The following is a 26,405-nucleotide window of genomic DNA, read 5'->3' on the forward strand; positions in this document are numbered from 1 at the left end:
TAATGACTCTTCTGGTTATTATTGTTGTATAACGAATTATCCCAGAACTTGCAGCCTTATGCCAACTTTTAATTTTGCTCATGATTTTATGGATCAGGAATTTAGAAAGGGCAAAGCTAGGATGGTTTGTCTCTGCCTCATGATATCTGTGGCTTCAGCTGAGACATCTCAAAGGCTTGAAGTGACTTGATAGTTGGGCCCTAGAATTATCTGAAAGCTTACTCTCATATCTGGCCCCTGGACCAGAAGGATTGGACCATTAGAACTGCCAGCTGGAACACCTCCATGTGGCTTGGCTTCCTCATAGCATGACGGCTTCAGAGTAGTCAGACTTCTTACTTGGTGCCGGAGTTCCAAAAGCAGATACCTACCTTACAAAGTGACAGTTTCATCGCCTTGTACAGCCTAGCCTCAGAAATCACCCAGTCACTTGTACTACATTCTTTTGTTTGGAAGTATCTCAGAAGCCAGTCAGACCTGTAAAGAAGAGAAGTAGAGAGTTCCTTTTCTTGATAATAGAACATCAGGGTTCTAGAAGAGCAAGTGGTGTGGAAGATACTGTTGGCATCCTTTTTTAGAGAATACAGTTTGTCAGAAGAATGTCACAAGAAATTAAAGGACGTTGCTGACTCCCCAAGTATGTTTAGCTGTATCTGTTTTGGGTGTAATCATTTAACTGCTTTTCCTGGAGCATAAATTCATTTAATACTCTTTTTGTCTGGCATAGATTATAAGCCATAAGTCTGAAGCCACAAGCCTAAAGTCCTAACTATATGTAAATGCTGTGTTGGGTACCTAACATAGGAGTAATTTACAAGTTGGTACATGAGTTAGGCTTTCTCATAATGATTAAACTAAAAAGCATGAATTACTCTTGGATTATAAAACTAGATGGGACTTTAGATTGAGACTCAAAAATAAGTTATTTTTTTTAAATGTTTATTTATTTTGAGAGGGAGAGAGAGAGAGAGCATGAGTGAGCAGGAGAGGGGCAGAGAGAGAGGGAGAAAGAATCCCAAGCAGGCTCCATGCTGTCAGCACAGAGCCCAATGCAGAGTTCGATCTCACAAATTACGAGATTGTGACCTGAGCCAAAATCAAGAGCTGGACACTTTACCAACTGAGCCACCCAAGTGCCCCTCAAAAATAAGTTCTGTTTTCCATATATTTGTTAAAGACCTTTGACTTACACATTTGTAGTCCTTTGAATCTAAAACCTATGTTCTTTTTCCCGTTTTTATATTTTCTTTAGTTGAGAATTGGGATTATTCACAACATGTTATTCTTCATTTTTTACAAGAGATAGATGGGAAAATGCCTGCGGGTGTGTGGTTGAGTCAGATATTGCCGTGTGTTTTCGTACATCCTTGCGCTCTTATGGTCAGTAGGAGCCAAAAATAACAATAGGCCTTGACGTCTTGAAGGAACTTAATCTTTCAGTTATATATTGATATCTGAGTGCATATAATTATGACCTTTGGTTTTAAATAGCCAGGCAACTGCTCTCAGGGTTCTTTTACTTTAAAAGTGTCTTAGTTACTGAAAGAAGTCTCAGTACTTTTCACCTGTCTTCTGATTTCTAAACTCTGCTTTTACCTAAGACTTTCTCATTCTAAAATCAGTTGTTTCCCTAGTTCGTATTTTTTGTTCTTTTGGGGTGGGGTGGGGTGCATGAGCGGTGGAGGGGCAGAGAGAGAGGGACAGTCTTAAGCAGGCTCCATGATCAGTGTGGAGCCTGATGCGGGACTCTATATCACGACTGTGAGATTATGACCTGAGCTGAAATCAGGACTTGGATGCTTAACCAGCTGAGCCACCCAGGCAACACCTCCCCCCCATTCATATTTTAATATATTGTATTTTAACTTATCCAGAACATAATTAATAACCAAGAAGTGAGCCCAGAATCTTTGAGTATATATGAACAATGTCCAGGCTCCTGTACTAAAGCCCGTGTTTACTAAAAGGAGAAAGTGTATCCTTTTAGAATTTGAGTCAGTATCTATTTACTCTTCTTTTGCCCACAACACAACTAAGGAAAAGGCCAAGAAGAAGAAATAAGATGTAAAATCTATAAAAATCATAAAACCCCAATCAATATTACAGCTTTTGCCTGCTTGATGTAGTGATAAAATTTTTAGGCAGAAAGACCACATGTCATGGTGGGGGGGATGTCAGATTGTTATCACACTTCTGTACATCAACGCTTTAGGCCAAAAGAAAATAGAGTAATGCATTTGACATACTCAAGAAAAGAAATGGTGAGCCAAAGATTTTGTATCCAGTCAGATAGACCTTCATTCATAGAGGACCCACGTAAATTGTTAGGTTACATGCAAATTCTGGGGACATATTTTTCTCTGAGAAATTGGTTTACAAAAAAACCCCTCAAAACTGCAGATAATCAAAATTAATGCAGAAGCATGGACATAAAGACTGATTTCATGAAATGACAAAACTAACACCTGAAAAATTAACACCTCTATCAGTCCTCCAGAGTATTTATCTTACAGCATACTATTAAGTAGATGTTTTTTGTGTTGTTTTTTTTTTTTTTTTTTTTTTTTTTTTTTGAAGGAGAGAGAGAGAGAGAGACAGAGCATGAACGGGGGAGGAGCAGAGAGAGAGGGAGACACAGAATTCGAAGCAGGCTCTAGGCTCTATGCTGTCAGCACAGAGCCTGACGCAGGGCTTGAACCCACGAACTGTGAGATCATGACCTGAGCCTAAGTAGGATGCTCAACCGACTGAGCCACCCAGATGCCCCTATTAAGTAGATGTATTAACTAGATTCTCAAATGGACTTTAAAGAATCTGTGTTTAGTTTCTGTTGACTGTGTTTTTCAATATAAGGGCAAATTTTATAACAATGTATTTCGTAGAGGAATGGTTTAGATTCTCCTATCAAAGATACATGAAAAGACCAATGGCTATGCCTGGCATAGTGTATTTAAGAAACAATAGAACTTGTTGATAATGAATATAAAATGTGTCTTTTAACTCTCTTTAACTGTGAATTCTGAGATTGGTAGGCTATTAGTATGCACAATATATTTTCAGTGAAATTACACACTTAGTTCTATGTGTATGTATGAGAAAAAAAGCTTGTGACCCAAATTACAGAGTCAAGTGAATCTTTGCCCTTGGTCTCTTAAAAACAGCCATTAACCATTTATGATCTGATGTTTACTCCTATGCATTTTTAAGGACTACCAACAACCTCCAAGGTGCATTTATAGAATACTGTGTGTTTTGGGGAGCCTGGGTGGCTCAGTCAGTTGAGCGTCCAACTTGGGCTCAGGTCATGATCTCGTGGTTCATGGGTTCGAGCCCCATGTAGGGCTCTGTGCTGACAGCTCAGAGCCTGGAGCCTGCTTTGTGGATTATGTCTCCTGCTCTCTCTGCCTCTTCCCCTCTCGTACTCTGTCTCTGTCTCAAAAATAAATAAAACATTTTAAAAAATTAAAAAAAGCACTGTTTTTTTTTTTTTTAATGGTTGTTCATTTTTGAGAGAGAGTGAGTGCGCAAGCCGGGGATGGACAGAGAGAGAGAGGAGGATAGAGGATCCCAAGCTGGCTCTGCGCTGACAGCAGCGAGCCCAGTGCAGGGCTCGAACTCAACAACCGTGAGATCATGACCTGAGCCAAAGTCGAAGTCAGATGCTCAACCAACTGAGCCACCCAGGCATCCCTAGAATGCTGAGTTCTAAACCATTCTTGCTGGATGATTCAGAATGTTCTAGACTACAGAATGTAGAGATTAGGCTTTTAGAGTCTGGCTTGCCCCAATATGCAATTTGCATGTCCACTGTGGGCTCTGTCATTCTTGAGGGTCTTTTCTAGCAAAGTGAAAGTGTCAACATCACTATAGTTTAGAAAAATTTTGCTGTAGCTACAAAATTATAGCACTAAAATGACAGGAAACCTAGTTATTGATCATAAAAGCAGATAAAATCCTTACTGTATTTGGTTTTTGTTTAGAATCACATTCTAATTTTGTAAACATTGGGAGCTGTTAGCGGACTTTAACCCTTAAATGTTTGTAGATCCCATTATGGCTGTGTTCAGGATCTTATAAATCTTATCACAACTCGATTTCCATCTTAGCAGTTTGTTTTGAGTACTATACATTTTAATTTTGCAGTATAAAAAAATACAAGTTTTCCACTATACAATTCTCTTAGTGGTGTTTTTATATGATATTACTTGGGATATATTTAAATTGTTAGTTTCCTGTTTTCCCTATCTGATCAGAAGACAAATAAAGGGAAATCTTCTAAGGATATACTGTGTTACTAAATTTTGTTCACAATTAATAATGAAAGTCTACCCTTGAGCAACTCTCAAGGCTCTTCACAGTCTGATGCCAGTGTGCTTTTCTTGCTTGCTTTCTTAGCATCAAACACAAGTATTTATTTTATCATGAGCATGCCTTCCTGCTGTTGTAATTTTCCTCATGCTATCTCTTATTCCTTCTGGGCCTTCCTCTGTTTTTCTGTGTAATATTAACCCAGAATTTAAATTTAACCCACATCTTAAACTGGCAAAGCCTTGCGCATTTCCCCCTCACATCATACCAAGGAACAGAGAACCATCCATGTCTCTTGTGTTTTGTGCTCTCTCTCTCTCTCTCATGTGTTTATTAATTTGCCTGTTGTGATCCAGGTACTCTGTGGTGAGGATACTATCTCTTGCCCTGGTAGTGTTTAAAATCTTCCAGGAAGACATGAAAAAAAGAATAATTAAAATATTTTGCTCCGTAACAGAACATGATGAGGCATTATGGAGGTACATAAGACAAGCACAGGACAGAAACTTCTCCTCAGCCAGGAAAATCAGGAAATACTTTCTAGGAGAGGACCTTGTTTGAGCTTATCCTGAAAGATAAGTAGCTGTTGATTGTATCCGAACACTTTCACATAGTGGAGACATTTTACACATAAAATACATAGAATACAATAGACAAATAGATGAGGAAATTCTAGAATAAAAATAATTAGTTACATTAAGGTTGATACATAAAGGTTTATTAATAGATATATGTACAATTAAAAAATGTTGCACATTTTCCTCTGTTTCTTGGTCATCAAGGAAGGAAATGCAGTGGTTATGAGACTGACAGTTTTCATAAGAGGAAAGTAAACTAGTCACTCTAAACTTCTTGGTGCTGAAGATAAATCTAACAAGAACCAAGACATTTCTGAGATTTTACTCTTCTTGCAAGCTAACAAGTTAGCCAGCCATTTTCATAGTGCTTACAGAAGACATGAGACTCCCGAGTCAGAAATAAAGGATTTTATTACTTACAGCACCACAAGCAGCATGTACTCATGTTCATACTGGTTCCCCTTACCCTCCAAATCCCACAGGGCCATGTGGAGGCAGGCCCAGGTGGATGCTTTGCACACCATGGAGCGCCAAGCTTAGGAAGCTCTAATCTTTTATGGGCATGCAGCCACACCTCCCCGCCTTTGTTCCTGAGGGGACATACTTATCATACTGGACAGAAACCACTGCGCCCTCTTCTCCAGAAGGAGATGGTATGTCTGTTTTCCAAAGTTACTCACTTTGGAAAACCTTGAAAGGTAGTCTGGAACAAAGGCTACCAAGGTCTCTGTTCAAAAGATGTTCAGATAATCTGGTTGGTTCTGGACAGGATTTTCTCATGAGGTGTTACAGTCATGCTGAGGCTGCAGTAATCTGAAGGCTTGACTGACCCAAAGGATCTCCTTCTCTCATCATTTCACTGGCTGTTGGAAGGTCTGAATTCCTCATGCTGTTTGACTAGAGGCTTCAGTTACTTGCCACACGAGCCTCTCTACAGGGCTGCTCTCAACAAGCAGCTAGCTTAGCAGAGAGAGGGGAGAGAGAGCAACCATGATAGAAGCCAGCGTTTTAATAAGACAATGATAAGCCCCACTTTTTTTTTTTTTTTTTTTTTTGATACTCGTATCTCTTGGGAAATTACATTTAACTTGAATTTTGGAAATCTTGGTACTTTTATATTTTAATGTTTGGATAAACCATTAATAAAAAGATAAGTTTCTACAATCAACTTGATATATCACGTCAATAAAAGAAAGGATAAAAAGCATGTGATCATTTCAATAGATGCAGAAAGAGCATTTGATAAAGTACAACATTAATTCATGGTAAAAACCCTCAACAAAGTAAGTTAGAGGGAACGTACCTTAGCATAATAAAGGCCATATATGAAAAAAAAAAAACAACCCAGCGAACATCATATTCAACAGGGAAAAATTGAGAGCTTTTCCTCTAAGGTCAGGAACAAGACAGGGATATCCAGTCACACCACTTTTTCTCATCCTGGAAGTCCTAGCAACAACAGTCGACAACAAGAAGAAATAATAGGCATCCAGATCAGTAAGGAAGAAGTAAAGCTTTGACTGTTTGAAGATGACCTGATACCACATGTAGAAGACCCAAAAGATTCCACCAAAAAAACCTGCTAGAACTGATAACTGATTTCACTAAAGTTGCGGGATACAAAGTCATATACACAAATCTGTTGCATTTCTGTACATCGATGATGAAGCAGCAGAAAGAGAAATTGAGAAAACAGTCCCATTTACAGTTGCACCCAAAAATAATAAAATACCTAGGAATGAATTTAACCAAACTGGTGAAAGACCTGTACTCTGAAAACTACAAACATTGATGAAAGAAATGGAACGATATTCCATGCTATGGGTTAGAAGAAAAACACTGTTAACATGTCTATAATAACCAAAGCATAGGTTTAAAGCAGTCCCTATCAAAATACCAACAGCATTTTTCATAGAACTAGAACAAACAATCCTAAAATTTGTATGGAACCGCAAAAAACCCCAAATGGCCAAAGCAGTCTTTAAAAAGCAAAGCAAAGCAAAGCTGGAGGTACACAATTCCAGACTTCAAGTCATGTTACAAAGCTGTAGTAATCAAAACAGTATGGTACTGGCACAAAAATAGACACATAGATCACTGGAACAGAGTAGAAAACCCAGGAATAAACCCATAATTATATGGTCAATTTCCGATAAAGCAGGAAAGAATATGTAATAGGAAAAAGTCTCTTCAACAAATAGTGTTGGGAAGGCTGGACAGCCACATGCAGAAAAATGAAACTGGACCACTTTCTTATACCATACACAAAAATAAACTCAAAATGGAATAGAGACCTAAATTGAGACCTGAACCCATAAAAGTCCTTGAAGAGAGCACAGGCAGTAATTTCTCTAACATTGGCTATAGCAGTATTTTTCTAGATATGCCTCCTGAGGCAAGGGACATAAAAGCAAAAATAAACGGTAGGGACTACATCAAAATAAAGAGCTTCTACAGAGCAAAGGAAACAATCAAAACCAAAAGACAATCTCCTGAAGATATTTGCAAATGACATAACTGATGAAGTGTTGGTATCCAAAATATATGAAGAACTGATACAACACCCAAAAAACAAATAATCCAATTAAAAAATGGGCAGAAGACATGAACAGACATTTCTCCAAAGAAGGCATCTACCTGGCCAACAGACACATGAAAAGGTGCTCAGCATCACTCATCCTCAGGGCAATGCAAATCAAAACCATAATGAGATATCACATCACACTTGTCAGAATGGCTAAAATCAAAAACACAAGAAACAACATGTGTTGGGTAGGATGTAGAGAAAAAGAAACCTTCTTGCACGCTTGGCGGGAATGCAGGCTAGTACAGCCACTGTGGAAAACAGTATGGAGGTTCCTCAAAAAACAGAACTACCCTCCAATCCAGTAATTGCACTATTAGGTATTTACCCCAAATGAAAACGCTAATTGAAATGGATACACACACCCTTATGTTTTTTGCAAGGTTATTTACCATAGACAAACTGGAAGCAGCCCAAGTGTCCATCAGTAGCTGAATAGATAAACAAGATGTGTATATGTACAATGGAATATTACCTAGCCGTAAAAAGAATGAAATCTTGCCATTTGCAGCTATGTGGATAGAGAGTATAATGCAAAGAAGAATAAATCAGAGAAAAACAAATACCATATGATGTCATTCATTTGTGGAATTTAAGATACAGGTGAGCAAAGGAAAAAGAGAAGGCCAAACTAGAAACAGACTCTTAACTGTTTCTGTTCTGGTTTTCAGAATGAAGGTAGGGTATGTGTGGGGTGGGGAGTGAAATAGGTGATGGGGATTAAGGAATACACTTATTATGATGAGCATTGGGTAATGTATAGAATTGTTGAATCACTATATTTAAATTTTTTTTTGATGTTTATTTTTGAAACAGAGACAGAGCGTGAGCGGGGGAGGGGCAGAGAGAGAGGGAGACAGAATCTGAAACAGGCTCCAGGCTCTGAGCTGTCAGCACAGAGCCTGATGCGAGGCTCGAACCCACGAACCGTGAGATCATGACCTGAGCCAAAGTCGGACGCTTAATGGACTGAGCCACTCAGGCGCCCCTGAATCCCTGTATTTTATACCTGAAACTAATATAGCACTGTATGTTAACTCTACTGGAATTAAAATAAAAACCTTAAAAAAAGTAACTTTCTTTCTTTATGACGTTTGACAGCTATAAATCATCATATCTGGAGTGTCACAAAACTTTTGCTGATTGGGCTACGTTAATGAATTCAATTACACTTTGGGTCAGTTCGTTTTACCATCTTAAGTAGCTCTAGACACTACCCTGAATCCTGGCCTGCTGACTCATTAATCTGTGTCATTAGTCGTAGTGGGTTTGGATAATGGCAGAACAACAGTAAACACTTAGCTGGCACTTAATATGTCCCCATGTGTGGTTCTGAGCGAGTGACCACAGGGGCAAGAGTAACCCAGAGAAAAAGAGCAATTTGCTCAGTGTTAACTAGCTAGTAAATGCTGGTGTGATTCAAATCATAATCCTTTTTGAAACACATACCTGAATGAGTAATTGCTAGTAGGCAAGAGCTTAAAATTATTTGTTGGACTTTATATTAACATTTCATATATTCAGTGTCTCTCAATCTATGTGTTATACTTATATCTCTGGCTCTACTGCAAAAATTGTTTCTGCATTTATTTTATACTCAAGTGAGTTTTGTTGTTACTTCTTTTGGTCATAAATAAATAGGAACCCTCTTTTGAAGGATTTTCCTTTGCTCTGAGTTTCCCTGTAGCGTTCTCTCCCATTCATTAGTGTTACAGAGACTATTTGGTATAATGACAGAGATTATATTCATGAGGGTTTTTTTTTTTTTTTCAGTTTATTTATTTATTTTGAGAGAGGGGAAGGGGCAGAAAGAGAATCCCAAGCAGGCTCTGTCCTGTCAGCAAGGAGCCCGATGTGGGCTCGAACTCAAAAACCGTGAGATCATGACCTGAGCAGAAGTCAGATGCTTAACCAAGGCACCCAGGCACCCCCTTTTCAATCTTTTAATCTAGGAATGAGCCCCCTCTTCTTATAGTTCCCTGGCAACTTTAAGTCTGGTGCTGCCTGTAGGTTTTTCACAGAGGCGTTTCTGTTCTTGCTTTGTCAAGAATTTTGATCAGGAATTCATGTTGGACATCAGGAAATGTTTTTTTTCTGTGTTTATCTAGCTGATCATATGTTTTCTAAGTTTTTATTCCTGGAATAAACCCCAGTTGGTCATGGAGTATTAACTGTTTTATATATTGTTTAATTAGATTTGATAAAATTTCATTTCGGTTTTTATATTGCCATCATGGGGAAAATTGGTCTGTAGGTTTCTTACCCTTTGCCAGCGTTTGGAATGAAAGTAATGCTGGCTTCATAGAATGGGATTGGGAGTGTTTCCTCCTTTTCAGTTTTGAAGTGTGTAGAATTGTTAGTATTTTTCCTGTAAATGTGTGAGATTATTCACCAATTCATTTTTTTATGGGAAAATAAACTACAAACTGATTTTTAGAAAACCAATATAAAGTTATTTAGGTATATATTTCTTGATTAGAGGTTGGGTATTTTGTGTCTTTCACGGTATGTGTCCATTTCATCTATGTTTTCATATTTATAGGCATAAAATTGTTTGTAATACTCTCTTATTATTCTTCTAATAGCTGTAAAAGTATGTAGTGGTGTCACCTCACTCATATTGCTAATTCGTGTTTTCTTACTTTTGTCCATGGTCAACTTAGCCAGTTTATGATTTTAATTTTCTCATAGAGCCAGCTTTTGGTTTCACTGATTTGTTTTTCTATTTTTTATGCTTATTTCACAGATTTTGCTATTATTTTTATTCTTTTTTCCTTCTGCTTACGTTGGGTTACATTTGTTCTGTTTCTGTTTTCTTAGTCTGGAAACAGCTTATTGATTTGAGATCTTTTTTTCTTTTCTGATGTAGACATTTAGAGCTCTAAATATTCCTCTTAAGTGTTAATGTTTCTAGCAACATTTCACAGATTCTGATCTTCTTTTTTTTTTTTTTTTTTTTTAGCATTTATTTTTGAGAGACAGCGTGCGTGGGGGAAGGGCAGAGAGAGAGGGAGACACAGAACCTGATACAGGCTCCAGGCTCTGAGCTGTCAGCACAGAGCCTGACGCGGGACTCGAACTCATGAACTATGAGATCATGATCTGAGCCGAAGTTGAACACTTAACCGACTAAGCCACCCAGACGCCCCATCACAAATTCTGATCTTAAGTTTTCACTTTCATTTAGTGTAGAATACTTTATAATTTCCTTTTGATTTCTTCTTTAACCCATCGGTTATTTTGAAATGGGTTAGTTTCTCAATTTTGTGGTATTTTCTGTTACTCATTTCTAATTTAATTCTGTTGTGGTCTGAGAGCATGCTTTATGCATCTTTTAATTGATGTTGAAACTTGTTTTATGCCCAGTATTTGGTTAATGTTGATACGTGTTCCATGTATTAAAAAATATATATTTGCTGTTGAGTGTTCTCTAAATGTCAATTACATCAAGTTGGTTGATGGTATATTCAAATCTTCCATATTCTTAGTGCTTTTCTGTCTACTTGTTCTATTACCTTTTGAGGAAAGGAACATAGAAATCTTCAGTGATTCCCCAGATATGTCTGTATTATCGTTCTGTGAACAGATTTCTTTTTAGCGTCCCTTCCTTTTTTAAGACTGTGTTGGAAGTGATTCTCAAGTATTTTCTATGACTTTTGAAAGCCTTCATTGGTTAGTGAGAGAAACCTCCCCATCACAGTACTGAGAAACTAGTGTCTATAAAAAAAAAAAAAAAGTAATAATATACCTTCAGTGGAAAATAAAGACTTTGCTGCAAATCCTTCCAGACTATTGTATCTGACAGAATTCTGAACTTTTGATTCAGTCAAATTGATTAATTTGGGCTCAGCAAGGAAAAGGGAGTCCTCTTTATCTTTGACCAGTAATTCCAGAACAGCTAAGAAACATCATTTTAGAATTGTCTTCTTTGGATCCCTAATACTACAAATAGAACCTGAGTTACACTTTTTGTGAATGTGCTGGAGGACCAGGAGTCAGAGAAGAAATCAGTGAATGAATGTAATTACTTAATCCATTTTTATTCTCTTGTATTTGTAATCAAATCTAATATTTTTGTTCTAACGTTCTTTAAAAATCAGAGGAAAACTTCTCAGTGCTAAGTGCATGACCTTTACACTAAATAATACACGTAGTGAAATACAAATATGTCAGCCAAACCCCAAAGCCATGGTAGTTGTCAAGTGCTTGAGTCTTTCTGGTACTCTGCCCAATGCCACGAGCAGGGTCTACTCCAGTACTGCCTGTGGTACAGCAGCAATAGGAGAGGCTCTTGTGTAGTCTGTGACTGGTCGTGAGATTCCTTGTGTGCTAGGTGGTGTTCTGAGCCATGGAGTGGCCATCGCTAATGGTCATTATGGGTGCATGCTGTTAGCTGATCTCAGGGAACTGGAGAATTTTTTTTGGCAGAGTTCCTGAAGGGTCCATTTTCTCTAATTCCGCGGGTGTTCGTTAGGTTGATGTGGTTGCTCTGCTCTGGGGAGTCATGCTCAACCTTTCTGGCAGCATGAGTATTAGTTACCCTTCTGTGACAAAGAGATTGAGAAATGGTCAGAAGAGACTTATTTTCTGTAGCAATCTGGGAGTTAGGGTAGGAGAATATGTAGAATATAGACTTGAAATTGTCAAATTTATGTCAAATGTTCAAAATAAAAGGATAGATGTTTTAGCACTTTTATTCAAAAATTGCTTCTCTGCCTCTCTTGTTTAGTTGGCCTGTTTTTAGGTATGTTATTCTTTCTTTTTCTTCTTCTTCTTTTTTTTTTTTTTTTTTTTATCCTCTGCTAGGTTACATTATTCTTAGCTCATCTCTGGGCTCCTGAGATAAATGGACTAAACTAGTAATTTCCTTTCTTCAACTTTCAAAGTCCCATTGAGAAAAGGAGCAGCTGGCTTCTGCTGTGATTACATTGGAAACCGCGCTCTTCTGTTCTTGCCCATGTGGACGCACTCTGGGCTGTTTGAGAATTCAAATCTGAAACATAGCATAGTGATACCAGTTTCTTCTCTTTATGCATAATTAAATTATTTTTAAACTTAGCGACTTTAATGTTGGCACTAATATGCAATTAAGTAGTCAGGAGCTTTTAATTAAGCTATCAAGTGTTCCCTGTATACTAAGTCCAGGAAATAGTCCTACAGTTGTTGAAAATGAAGCTCATTTCTTCCTGGTGGACACAGTGTGGACTTTGGAGTCAGACCCAGTTTCCAGCCCTGAACCTACTAAGCACTATGTCTGAGACTTGTGTCCGTTTCAGCAGTGGAGAAACCGTACCATCTGCTTGGTGGGGTGGTTGTAAGAAATTTCAGAGACACCGGCGTTTCCTAAATACTTTGTGTTGTGAGGGGTGCCTGGGTGGCTCAGTCGGTTAAGCGTCCGACTTTGGCTCAGGTTGTGATCTCACAGTTCGTGGGTTCGAGCCCCACATTGGGCTCCGTCCTGACAGTTCAGAACCTGGAGCCTGCTTTGGATTCTGTGTCCCCCTCTCTCTGCCCTTCCCCTGCTCACGCTTTGTCTCTGTTGCTCTCTTTCTCAAAAATAAATAAACATTAAAAACACAATTAAAAAAAAAAATACTTCGTGTTGTGAAATGTGACTTGTTTTTTTGAAGGAATCATTTCCTGTGCAAATATGTCTGGAATTTGCAGCAGGCTCCCTTCTCTTTGAGGTCCCTTCATGCATGAAAACTTTGGGCTTTTAGAACCCTTTTGGTCAAGAATCCTCTCTGCTTCGTTGAACTTTGCATTTCCCAAACAGACTTCTCCTCTCTTCTTCTCCCCACCCTTGCCATGGAACGTTATGGAACATATTGTAGTTTATGTTTCTTTTCATGGAACGTGGTTTTGAAAATAAAGTGCCTAGTACAATGCCCCTAATTTGTACTGGGTAAATTATAGGTTTTTTCCTCCTTCTTTTCAGTGTTAATGTTAATGGTTCAAAACTGAATTGTAGACTCAGAGCCTACTTCAATTGTAGTCTAACCTTCTCAGTAAGTAATCAGCCATTTTTTTCTTCCAGTTTTTTTTTGAGATGTATTTAATAATATATAAATACTGTATAAGCACTGTATAAACTTAAGGTGTACAGCATAATGACTTGATATATGTGTCTATTGTGAAATGATTACCACAGCGAGTTTAGTCAGCACCCATCCATCCATTTAATAATTTGCTATATTTTATTCCTCATTTATTATCTTTTAGTTCATATCTTTTACCCAAAATGTTGTTAAAGACTTTGATGTTAAAATACGAGAAATGCAGTGTACTGGTAGGAGAGTAAGAATCTTGCAGCGCAGTGTCTGGTTAAATTCCTGCTTCACTAGTTCATTTAAGTAACATTTTAAATATTCATAAACATTCATAGTATTTCTTGGAAGTTTGCTCCTAGCACTCTGAAAGATACTTAGGTGTAGTAAAAGATGTGGCGTAGATACTTCCTGCACCTACTTTGAGCCTCTGAACACTAGGTGGAAACCATGCATGTCTTTCTTGAGTGACTTGTAAGAATTCTGTAGATTTAAGAAGTGAGAAATAACAACTTTGCAGTAAAAAAGCGGATGTTAAAAGAATAAACAGTAGGAGAGTATTTTGTTGTTTTAGTAAGAAATGAAGATAGATAAAAAGAATAAAAGTAATTTTATGCCCAGAGATATTTGTTGCTAACATCTTACCCTCCTAGATTTTTTCTTGTGTAGCCCACAAAAATAGTACCATGTTTATACACGCTGCTTTGTAGCCGGCTTATTTTACTTGCACATGTGAAGTAAAGGGCTTTTTATGCCAGATATCTGTGAAAGCACCCTTATCTTTCCCGAGTATCTGCCTTAACAGCGTGCCCTCTCTCACTCTCCAGCCTGTTTCTCAGCAGAAGTTGGAGGTTGGAAGAAGAGTGAGGAGAGGAGCAAGCTGTCTTGGAGGGTAAACTGTTGTACCTTATATGATTCCTTATTGGCTGTGTGTAAACTATTGGTGTGTGCAGAATTAGGCAGAGTACGCATCCTTTATTTCACTGAGTTATGTTATACTGATCCAAAAGGATTTGCATTGAATTTATTGCTTAGAAGAAGAAGAAAAGTTGTTTGGAAAGATCAAAAGCTGGCATGTACGTATTATGTACACCTAGAATTAATAATAAATCTGAAATTCTTCGGGCACCTGGTGGCTCAGTCATTTGAGCATCCGATTTCAGCTCAGATCGTGATCTCAGAGTTCGTGAGTTTGAGCCCCGCGTTGGGCTCTGCTGACAACTCAGAGTCTGGAGCCTGCTTTGGATTCTGTCTCCCTCTCCCTCCCCTCCCGCTCCCCCCTCCCCCCCTTCCCCCTTCTTTCCTCCTCCCGCCTTCCCTCCCCCTCCCCCCCTCTCCACTTGTCTCCCCCTCTTCCTCTCTTCCTCTCTCCCTGTTTCCCTCTCCCTCTCAAAAATAAACTTTAAAAAATTTTTAAATAAAAAATCTGAAATTCTTGTAATGGAGTACTGGATGGTTTGTTTACTTTCTAAGTTAAATCCAAACAAACAAAAAGCCAAGTAGAATGGCAAAGGACATTTTTCTCTTGATGAAAGATATTTTTGAGAAAACTGTTAGATTGTTAAACATATTTTGATCTGATTTTATTAGTTAGAGCTTGATTACATGGTATCAAGAACTGACAAAAGAGGGAGCTTGGATTAAGCTCAGTTGGTAGAACATGTGACTCTTGATCTCAGGGTTTTAAGTTCAAGCCCCACAAAGTGTAGAGATTACTTAAAAAGAAATGAAGTCTTGGGGTGCCTGGGTGGCACAGTCGGTTGAGTGTCTGACTTCTGCTCAGGTCATGATCTCTGGTTTGTGAGTTCGAGCCCCACGGTGGCCTCTGTGCTGACAGCTTGCGGCAGGAACCTGGCACCTGCTTCTGATTCTGTCTCTCTGCCCCTGCCCTACTCATGCTCTGTCTCTGTCTCTCTCTTTCAAATATAAATAAACATTTAAAAAATAATAATAAAATCTTTAAAAAAAAAAAAAAGAAGAAAAACTGACAAAGGAAGAGAATTTATTACTATTTCTCTGAAATTAAAAAACAATTTTTTTAATCAAAGGTGGCTACCATCCGGTGAAAATTGGAGACCTCTTCAATGGCCGCTACCATGTCATTAGGAAGCTAGGATGGGGACACTTCTCAACTGTCTGGCTGTGCTGGGATATGCAGTAAGTGTTCTTTGTCATTCGTGCATTTCATTTCTGGTCTAGTTCAACCTTTATAAGACAGGCTGGCTGAGGAGCAGAGGTGTTTGTTTGGTGGCCTGAGAGGACGTAGCACAGGCCTGCTCCACCCAGCTAGACATTCCCCCCCCAGTCCGAAGTTCTCTTGTCGGTTATCTTAACGTATTAACTTCCTTCTGCTTATATATCTGCAGCTTATTCAGTGATACTGCATGACATTGGACATACTGTTCTTCTAGTAATTCATGCGTAGCAGAAAAATATTCAAACGTAAAATAATAACGTATAGGCCTTTAAATCAGTGTTCTGACTTTTTTAAAAAAGTCATGAGCCCATAGTATAAAACTGCACCGCTGCCCAGTGTACATATACATACGTACTAAAACAGAAATGTTAACAGAGTAATACTGACTCTACATGATGAACTCTGACATTTTCCCAGTCTACCTTATTCTTATTAGGAAAAAACAAACACACAACAAAAAAGAGATTATTTTGATCCATGAAACTGTTGCTTAATTATGGCCACACAGTTTGAAAAGTACTATTTTAAAGGAAAGGTTATTAAATGTTTCTGTTTATTGAATAGATCTTATTATAATGATCACTTCTGATAATATAAAAAATATGCATTTTTTTTTAAAGGGGGAAAAGATTTGTTGCAATGAAAGTTGTAAAAAGTGCCCAGCATTATACAGAGACAGCCTTGGATGAAATAAAATTGCTCAAATGTGTAAGTACTGCAAAAATGTGAATAATGTAAGAAAAATTAATGACTTAAATTTTATAGAGGAATTTTTTTAGGTTTTACTAATTAAAATTGAATTTATTTTTTATAAATTCAAATACTGAACCATTTATTTTTAAAAACATTACTTTTACTAAGACATTTTTGATTGGTATAATGGAAATGACTTTCAGTCTTAAATGCTTCCTGTTCTTGAATTCATTTTTCTTTCCATAGGTTCGAGAAAGTGATCCCACTGACCCAAATAAAGACATGGTAGTACAGTTAATTGATGACTTCAAGATTTCAGGCATGAATGGAATACGTATCCTTATTGACAGTTCTTCTGCTTCCTAATGGCTAAATTATAATGTAGCTTTTCTTTTTACTTTTAAAACATGGCAGTATTTCAAACTCATTTAAACTTCTGTTTCCTGTGCTCCATCACTGTCCATATAATGCCTCTAGTATGATCATCGAGTGTTGTAAAATGGTATGCCAAAATATTCCCCAATTCCTGCCAATCTGTTTTGGTGTCTTGGGTAATCTCTCTGGGGCCGTACAATTACTCAGCATCCTTCTGGTACATGCTGCTAGCTCTTTGACATTCTTCTTGTCCAAGCACTGGGTTCTACCTTCAGTATCAAGCTGGGGAGTGCCTTACATATGTATAGAGTAGAGAGCAGAGAAAGATTAGCCGCAGTCATCTTTACACATTACAAGGAGCAAAAGATCGGCTGTGTCAAGAGCCAGGGTCTTCCCTTGACTGATCTTTTGCTCCCTCCTTTATATCATGTTTGGAACAGATCTTGATATTTGACCTGCTCAGGCTCCAGAAACCTGAGGACAAAGCCATCCCCCAGCCCAGATCGACATCCTGTTTCTGCATCTCCTAAGCCTTAATCTTCTAGGGAAGCACTCCCTGCATATGTTTGAAGGAGATTCTGTATTTCTTCTAGAGATTGGACTCGAGGGTACTAGTAAGTGCCATTGCCTGCTGCTGTCACCTTGCCCTTTGCCTCAAGATCATTTCTGCTAGCTGCTGAGTGCATTTCCACCCTTGGTAGATAGGAAGATAGAGCTGGTCCTCTGCTCTGTCCCCAGGTGAGCCTGTCTGTGAGCAGGCATGGCAGCCCCTCCTCCTGTATCAGTTCTGCAAGGCAGTTTGCTGGGATAGCTGACAGGGTCTCTTTGGAGAAACCACCTGATTTATGGGCAAGTATACATTCCAGTGGCTATTCTTACCTTTAAATAAATTGCTCAGAAACCATTATGGTCCCATTTGGTCAGTGCTTAGAACTATTGGCCTTTGGCTCTGTGTCTTTTACTAACTTTAGTCCTTAGTTTGCCATTTTTTATAATGAGTTGGGAAATAAAACTTCTGGCTTTAGATTATCTGTGCATGAATCTGTAATGTTCTTGAACACTGTAGAAATATTTTGTTTAAAAAAAATACTTAAAGTGACAAATATTGTGGTAATGTGAGTGGTAGATCCAGGTATTGTAGAAAGTATTAAATCAACCAACCTGTTTTAATAACCTATCTGTCGGCTTGCAGGGATGAACAGTATATTCTCAAAGGCTTTCAGAGCCAGTTGAAGTTTTCCTGTATGAATGATATGAATATATTTGTATGATGGACTCTGGTGGATCATAGTTCTGGAGAGTCCGTGATTGACTAGAATTTCTATTGGGGGAAAAAAAACACCCAGATTCCTGAGATTTCATTATTTTAGGTGGGTCTTAGTGCCATGTCTTATATTGTCATCTTGTGTTATTGAAAGCTGCCTATAGTGTTAAAGTTGATCTAGTTCCGCAGTGAAAGATAGTACTGAAGGAAAAGATTAAATGTCTTCATTATGTTTTTTAAATTTCTATTTTATAAAGTGTTCTATGGAATGGAAATTTATTTTTTTATTTTTTTAACGTTTATTTTTCAGACAGAGAGAGACAGAGCATGAATGGGGGAGGGTCAGAGAGAGAGGGAGACACAGAATCCGAAACAGGCTCCAGGCTCTCAGCTGTCAGCACGGAGCCCGACGCGGGGCTCGAACTCACGGACTGTGAGATCATGACCTGAGCCGAAGTCGGACGCTTAACTGACTGAGCCACCCAGGGCCTGTGGGATGGAAATTTAGACAGTCAGGGAGGATACCTAAGACATTTTTGTTGTTGTTGTTGTTTTCCTCTCATCAGTTTTTATGAGGTTTCAGCCTGGTTCACTTTTCATTAAGGCTGATTATCAGGAAGGAGGGTGTTGAAATGATCCAGAGCACAGGGAGGTGTGGGGTTGGGTCGTGGTCCATCCGGACCGTGTGATGCCAAAGAGCACTTCCAGCTCCTGGGTTCGCTGTGGTCACTTCTGTGTATGGTGGTGAGCACATTGTTTGAACGTGACGAGCACGCACTGAGTAACATATAGGATATGAGTACTTAGTGTTAGATTTCTTCATTCAGGTGAGAAACAGCAGGTGACCACTTGTGGTATTATTGATACTAGTGATGTTGCATTTCATAAAGAAAGAAATGCCAAGTGCTACAGCGATGGCTGCTTTGAGTAATTGCATCACTCCAGGAAATGTATCTGCAGATGGTCCTTAACCGTGTCCCAGATGTCTGCATGGTCTTCGAAGTGCTTGGCCACCATCTCCTCAAGTGGATCATCAAGTCCAACTACCAAGGCCTCCCAGTACGTTGTGTGAAGAGTATCATTCGACAGGTGAGGACATGAAAACAGCCCCCGCCCTCCATTACCTAACTGGCTAGCCTTTCAACACGGATTCCTGTTCTTAAAAATATGCTTAGCATACACATGTGCACACACACACACACACATTTATACACACACACGTATAAATATATATAATTTTTATTTTACATATATACATGTATATTACAGTGCATAACATTTTGAACTTGTTATGTCAATTTTATATTTATTTAATGATATGCCATCCTGTCTTGTAAAGAGAGACATTTGTAAATGTCAGGCATGCATTTCTTTTGGTGTATTGATCTTTTATTTAAAGTAAATGGTATGATATACTGAGAGATTGTTTTATCTAATGTCATTACTACAAAATGTCCCACTTAGTTCCTTAGAAAATAGTTCAGAAGAAATAGATAATTTGTGTTTGTTTACTATTTCTGCATATCTTTGGATAGAGTCTAGATGAAAGATAATACAAGGCATGTTTAAGTTGTATAGGGAGGGGGCTCTTGGGTGGCTTAGTCGATTGAGCGTCTGACTTGGGCTCAGGGCATGATCTTTTGGTCTGTGAGTTCGAGCCCGACGTCAGGCTCTGTGCTGACAGCTCAGAGCCTGGAGCCTGCTTCGGATTCTGTGTCTCCCTCTCTCTCTGTCCCTCCCCCGCTTATGCTCTGTCTCTCTCTCTGTCAAAATAAATAAAAACATTAAAAAATTTTTAAAAATAAAAGTTGTATAGGGAGTATTGTATTAGATTTGTATTTTGTTCAATTGCCTTGACAAAAGAAAACCTCTAGCTGGGGTCTGGTTCGGTTATGATGTTCCTGCAAATATTTCTAGAATGAAAATATACACATATCAGAGATCTGGTAATGAGAAATGTTTACCAGATTCAGTTTTCTGTATGGGATATATCAGTCTGTGCTCCTCATTGCCTTGCTAGCCTAAATTAGGAAAGTTGGAGATATGACTTACTCCGAATTATCTGTTCTGACATCATGGATAATTGCCCAGGATAATGCTGCAAAGGAAGTAATATGGGGGGGGTGGGTGGAGGGGGCGGGGGTTGTTGCCTGGTTTGCTTGAGAAGAGGATTAGGTGATTTGGTGCCCTTCTCTTGTCCCCAGGGCCCAGAGCTTGAGCAAGACCTGCTCAGGGGTTTCCAGACCTGAAATACAGGCCTCAGTTCAGAATTCTTACATAGGTAAAGAATCAGGGAATGGTTTACAATTAAGAATTGTGAATTCAAGAGAAGCCTACAAAAGAACCTTCCTTACAATTGTAGTATAGATAGTATTTGCACATATGCATATAAGTAGGTTTTTAACTTTTGAAATTGTGTATAGGTAGCATTGTTGAGTCAGCCTGAGTGTTCACCATTTACGTTTGTCTCTTTGCAGTGCAAATTGGCAGCTTGTCTTCTAACATTATATATGTTACACAGGAAGAGAGGCTGGAGGGAGAGGGGCTCTTTGCCTTGGCTTATACAGTGGAATGCTGTACTTGTACATAGTATTATGTTAGGTATACAGACTTGTGGCCAGATTTTGTTTAATAATATCTGTTCCCCTTTAGACTTTAGATAGTAGCACTTTAGTATTTTAACATGGTTAATAGCTCAAATGAAAAAACAATTTCCCTTTAACATGGTGTGGGAGGGGGGTTGTGATTAACGTCAGTTGGAGTTTTTCAATCCCTAAATAACACTTCAGTATTTATAACTATCAGTGGCAACTCTAAACTCTGAAAAAAATCATCTTGTTAAAACTCTGAAAAAATTTCTTAATTATCTCTGATAAACCCTGAAAATACTAAGATTTACTTATTCTAACAAAAAGTAAATAATTTGAGAAATACCGCCTTGCATATATTTCACGTAGGGTCTGTCTTTCCCTTGAACCCCGTACTTTGAAAGACATGTGCAGTTGCCACAGCGACTGACCATGTCACAACTCAGGCTGGGCAGTGAAGGAAGGTGACTTCCCAGAGGAACCATTCGTATTTATTTTGTGTTCCAGAAAAGGGAAACAAAATGTAGCCTTTCATAGCAAATGAAAGAGTCTGTAAATCTAAAGATGAAATCCTTGGGGTTTAATGGAATTTTAGTGGGTACTTGCTGAATAAACAAATGATTTTAATGACTGTGTTATCCTCAGTGTAATTCACATACACTGTGCTTTGCAGGCTGAGAACTTGAGTGTTCCACTGGTCTAAAATTTCAAGATGCAGTTTTCATTTTCTGTACTTAGTTATTGTAGGCAGTATTAGAAGTTTTGTGTATATATGTGTGTGTGTGTGTGTGTATATATATATATATATATATATATATATATATATATATATATATTTTTTTTTTTTTTTTTTTTTTTTTTTAAGAAGAATACGGAGTCTGGATTTTCCCCCCTAAATTTGTAACTTTCAAAGCAGTAAATTGATATATATCCCAGTTAATAATCTATATATCTGAGTTTCCCTTCATTCCCTTTGATTCAGTCTGTGGATTCAGTATTTTAATCCTTTATTAATAGACCTCACAGTTACATTGCTTCCCAGAACCAGACTAGGTACACCAGCTTTCTAATACCCTTCCACTGTGTGGCCTCCTCTGCCTTCAGTCAGGCTAACCCTGTGTGACTCACCCCTGTCAACTGTCATTTGCCGTGCTTCAGTTGTCACCTAGGCATCGGGTCTTTGACTCCCAATCTTTCTGCTTCCAGCACCACCATCCTTAGTTCAGGCCCTTATCACCTCCAGCCAGTCTTCTCCTTCTCTCTCCTCTCCCAGAGGCTGTTCTGCTTCCCTGTCCCAGGTTTTTCTCCGTTCCATTGGCAGTTACCTTCCAAAATGAAACTTTGCTTCAGTAATTCGCACTTTGCATTTAGAAACCTCTAGTACCTCTCCATTGCCTGTTGACTAAAGCCTAACTGCTCGTTGTTCACTCTCAGGAAGCAACATGTGGGGTGATTAAAGAGCTTGGGTTTTGGTGTCAGATGTGTCCTTCTCAATGCTAAGGGACCTCAGCTTAGTTCCTTAGCCTCCTTACGCCACAATTGCATCATGAATGAAGTGAGAATAATAATGGTACCTTCCTTGCTAGATTATTGTTACAACGTAAAGGGATACTACTATTGATTATTACAAATTTTTTTGAAGTTTATTTACTTATGCCAAGAGCGTGCTGGAGAGAGTGAGAGAGAGCATGAGTGGAGAGGGGCAGGAAGTGAGGGAGAGAGATTATCCCAAGCAGGCTCCAAGCTGTCTGCGCAAGCCTGATGTGGGGCTCGAACCCACAGATGGTGAGATTATGACCTGAACCAAAACCAAGAGTCAGACGCTTACCCAGCTGAGCCACCCAGAAGGCCTGATTATTACAAATTTTTATTCAGGGCTTAGTATGTGCCAGGCATAGTTGTAAGTACTTTGCAATTTTTCATTCATTGAGTATTCATAGTAACTCTGCAAAATAGGTATTTTTACCCTTCTGATTTTATGGGAGAGGAACTGAGGCATTGAGAGGTTAAGTAACTCACTCCTAGTTAGGAATTAACTTAAAAAGTAGTAAGCTGTGGAACCGGAATTCATACCCAGGTGGTCTGGCTCTGGAGGTCTTGTGTTTAGCATTTTGCCCAGCAGCATATACACCATTGGAATTGTATTTGGCGTAATGTCCGATAACATTTAAATCACTGTTCTTCCAATGAACCTATTTATGGGTTTCTGCCATCTGGTATCGCCCCGTATTTCCCCTTGCAAACCCTGATTCAGCTTTTGTCTCCTAGCAGGTGATTTTTTTTTCCCATTAAGTAATCTTTAAAAAAAATTTTTTTTAATGTTTATTTATTTTTGAGACAGAGAGAGACAGAGCATGAATGGGGGAGGGGCAGAGAGAGAGAGAGAGAGAGAGAGAGAGAGACAGAATCGGAAGCAGGCTCCAGGTTCTGAGCTGTCAGCACAGAGCCGGACGCGGGGCTCGAACTCACGAACCGTGAGATCGTGACCTGAGCTGAAGTCGGACGCTCAACCGACTGAGCCACCCAGGCGCCCCCATTAAGTAATCTTTTAAAGAAAATAAGTAATACATGTGAGTGTTCTAAAATGTATGTCCTTCAGATACCCAGTTTCTCTCCTAGAGCCAACCAAGTTACCAATCTCTTATGAATATTCAAAAATGTCCAGGTGTTTGTAAATACATGTTGATTTACCAGAATTTTTATTCATAAATGGTTACCAGTTTCATTTTGTAGGTATTTTAGAGAAAGTTATTCACCTTGCCAGTTTTCTTTTTAGCTGCACATCTTTGATCACTTCCTTTGTCTTAGGTTCCTGAAAATACCATCTTTTCTTTTCTGCCCATGTTTTTAAAGACTCAACCAAAATTTTGCTTCTGTGACAAAGTCTTCCCCAGTTCAAAATGCTATTTCTGCCCTCCTCAGTATGCCTGCGGCCTGCATTGGGTCCTTCCCTAATGATTGTGGAGTCTTACAGCACGAGCCACAGTTCGACAGGCCTGGCACAAGACATTTGCACTGGGTAATTCTTTGTCATGGGGACCTGCCTTGTGCATTGTAGGGTGTTGCCAGCCGACTAGATGCCTGTATCAGCTGCCATCGCCGCACCTGTGACCATTGAAAGCGTCTCTAAGCTTTGTCACATGTCCCCGAGGAGGCAGAATTCCCTCCTGTTGAGAACCTGGAACAGGGGAAAGTGCAGTGGATACACGCCTTGCCAATAGACTTCACTTCAAATAATAACTTGGGCACTTACTGTTTTGTGACCCTGATCGGACCACGTAGCCTCTGTGAGCCTGTTTTCGCATTTGTAAAATTGGGATGATAGTACGTAACTTGTGGCTTTATTGTGGAGATTATTATGGAGGGACTGCTGATAAAGCATCCAGCGCGGCGACCGGCGCAAAGTAGCCACTGTGTCTTCCCACCTGCCTTGTGAGCTCTCAGAGTGACGCATCGTGTGTGAGTTCTCTTTGCTGCTTCTTCATGCAGTAGGTGGTCAAAGGATGTTTGTGACTGGTTGTCTTTCCTTAAATGAAGGGAGAAGTGTACGTTTCTCTTTTTACTCTACAAAATGGCTCACTTGCTGTGATTTGATGGGCTTGTAGACAACACTACCACCTGTTGATCATTTTAAAACTAATGACATAGTTGAATCATCTGCTTTTTCAGGGCTTCTGATACACTATTACCAGTCCTTTGGTCAGTTCTTAGCCGTCCTCAGGTAGCCCTGGTGACCTGGTTCTGGGTCGGAGAAGGGCCGTGCTGGTGGCTTCTGGGATGCCGTGGGCAGCCCCTGCCTTCCCCCAGGCTGCTGCACCGGCTCAGTTGTGGACTCTTGTGGGTGTCTGTTCACCCCCCAGCTTTCATTTCTTTCTTCTTTTTAAATCAGCTTTATTGAGGTCTATTTCATGTGTCGCTTTTATTTCTGAATCCAGAAGAAGAAAAAGGATGCTAGTGTTGGCCGTGTTTATTTGTGGTGCATTAAAGGTCTACTGCAGGTGATGTGGCTTCTTCAAATGCTGTTGCTCTTCTTTAAATGTTTATTTTTTATTTTATTTTTGAGAGAAACAGGGCACAAGCAGGGGAGGGGCAGAGAGAGAGGGAGACACAGAACCCAAAGCAGGCTCCAGGCTCCAGCTGTGAGTACAGAGCCCGACGTGGGGCTTGAACTCACAAACCTCAAGATCGTGACCTGAGCTGAAGTCAGATGCTTAACTCACTGAGCCACCCAGATGCCCAACTGTTGCTCCTCTTTGAATGTGGCTTTGATTCTCTTCTATATTGAAAAGGTAGCTGATGTTCTACTTTTGTAAACTTTATGGTTTAATTCATTGTCCTTTACAGGAGCCCTGTTAAGAAGTGGCTTCTTGGTAAGGTCAAGGCCCTGGTTTTTGGTGACTTTGCTACAGTACTGGAAAAATTAGCAGTTACAGGTTGTAGCTCTGGGTTTTAAAACTATTATTTTACTCTTTTCTGTAGCCATGATTGTCACAGGCAGTTCCTGTGCTCTTTAGACGCCCACTGTTTGAAGCGCTGTGTTTGTATTATGCTGCCCAGTCTCCACCACACCCTGATGAGGCCAGAGAGGTCCCCACCTCCACTCTATAGAGGGCACTTCACAGAGAGGGTAAAAATCTTCCCTAAGCCCCACAGTTACTGGCGTGCGGCGGGGGGCAAGATTTGAATTCAGGTAGTGTAATTCCAGAACCCATTCTCTCAACTGCAGGGTGCTCTGAAGTGTCTACGTAGAAAGGTCTGGGAGCATTTAAATTGTAGCATGTCTTTGTGAAAAGTGTGCATTCACGTCTCTGTATGGCAAATGGTTCTCTTTGCCTTAATAGGAGAGCTGCCAGATTGTTAAAAAGTAGAACCATTGGATTTTATTTACAAAGTAATTGGTAATCGGCATGGCATGTGTAAGCTGAGGGGATTTATAAAATGCAGGGCTTTTCCAAAGCCGCCGCCCCCCGCCCCCCTTGCCGTGGGGCAGGAGCCCTGGGGGCATAGGAAGAGCCTGGCCCTACCTGGGCCAGCTGACTCACCTCTTATCACTGCTTTGGTCTACACTTAGTATCTATTTGCCATTTCATTTATTCTGCTGCTCCTAGTGATCAGCGAATTCATTATCACTGTGCCAGTTTTCAATTATAGAACAGAAGACTAATTTTAAGTTGGTAAACACTTCCATGTTCTTGGGTTTATTCTTCATGGTGATACATATTCTGACCTAACTTGGGACTCTTCTCCTCAGAATGTTGGGTCGTCAACTCAGGAAGGCGGTGCAGTCGCTCCCTTTGAAGAGCGGTGAGCCTCGTGCCCAGCTCGCTCTGTTCCATGTGGTCTCCGTGCTGGGCACGTTGGCTTGCTCTTTAGTCCCAACTACGTTCGGAGGCATCACGGCAGGGTTTTCTCATGAATTCTCAGTAGTGCGAGTTAGAACACGGAGCAGAATGCTGGTTCGGGACAAAGCAAACAAGGACAGTGCCCACTGAGACTTTTGTCTGCATGTGCATCCAGTTCTTGCCCCCTCTGTTGAGCTGGGATTCCCACAGTCCTCCATTCAGTTGAACACCACAATTGCCAGAAGCGGGTTGTAGAGTTTACCTCGTATCTGTTGAATGAGGAAGAGAAATCCAGTGGGAACCTTAGCTTTTCTAGTGGGGAAGTTTCTAGGCTTGAGGAGAGCCCTTCTGGTGTTTCTGTGCACATCACGAGGGGTTACTGTCTTGGTGAAAGGCTCCTGCGTGGGCCAGCCCCTCTGGCTACCATTT

General features: G+C 39.7%; 1 protein-coding gene across 20 annotated transcripts in view; it reads left to right on the forward strand.

The window, feature by feature from the left end:
- SRPK2 (SRSF protein kinase 2) overlaps positions 1 to 26,405 on the forward strand; it is a 312,332-nt gene that overhangs the window by 194,560 nt on the left and 91,367 nt on the right. For all 20 annotated transcript variants that reach the window (XR_006196478.1, XR_006196482.1, XR_006196484.1 and 17 more), the window contains 4 exons: positions 15,566 to 15,674; positions 16,335 to 16,422; positions 16,654 to 16,741; positions 19,029 to 19,135. Coding sequence is in view for 12 of the 20 variants with exons in the window: in XM_042915743.1 (XP_042771677.1) it covers positions 15,566 to 15,674; positions 16,335 to 16,422; positions 16,654 to 16,741; positions 19,029 to 19,135 (392 nt within the window). In the remaining 8 variants the exon portion in view is untranslated. The remainder of the gene's footprint in view (positions 1 to 15,565; positions 15,675 to 16,334; positions 16,423 to 16,653; positions 16,742 to 19,028; positions 19,136 to 26,405) is intronic.

This window comes from Panthera leo, chromosome A2 (assembly GCF_018350215.1).
Source record: "Panthera leo isolate Ple1 chromosome A2, P.leo_Ple1_pat1.1, whole genome shotgun sequence".
NCBI lineage: Eukaryota > Metazoa > Chordata > Mammalia > Carnivora > Felidae > Panthera > Panthera leo.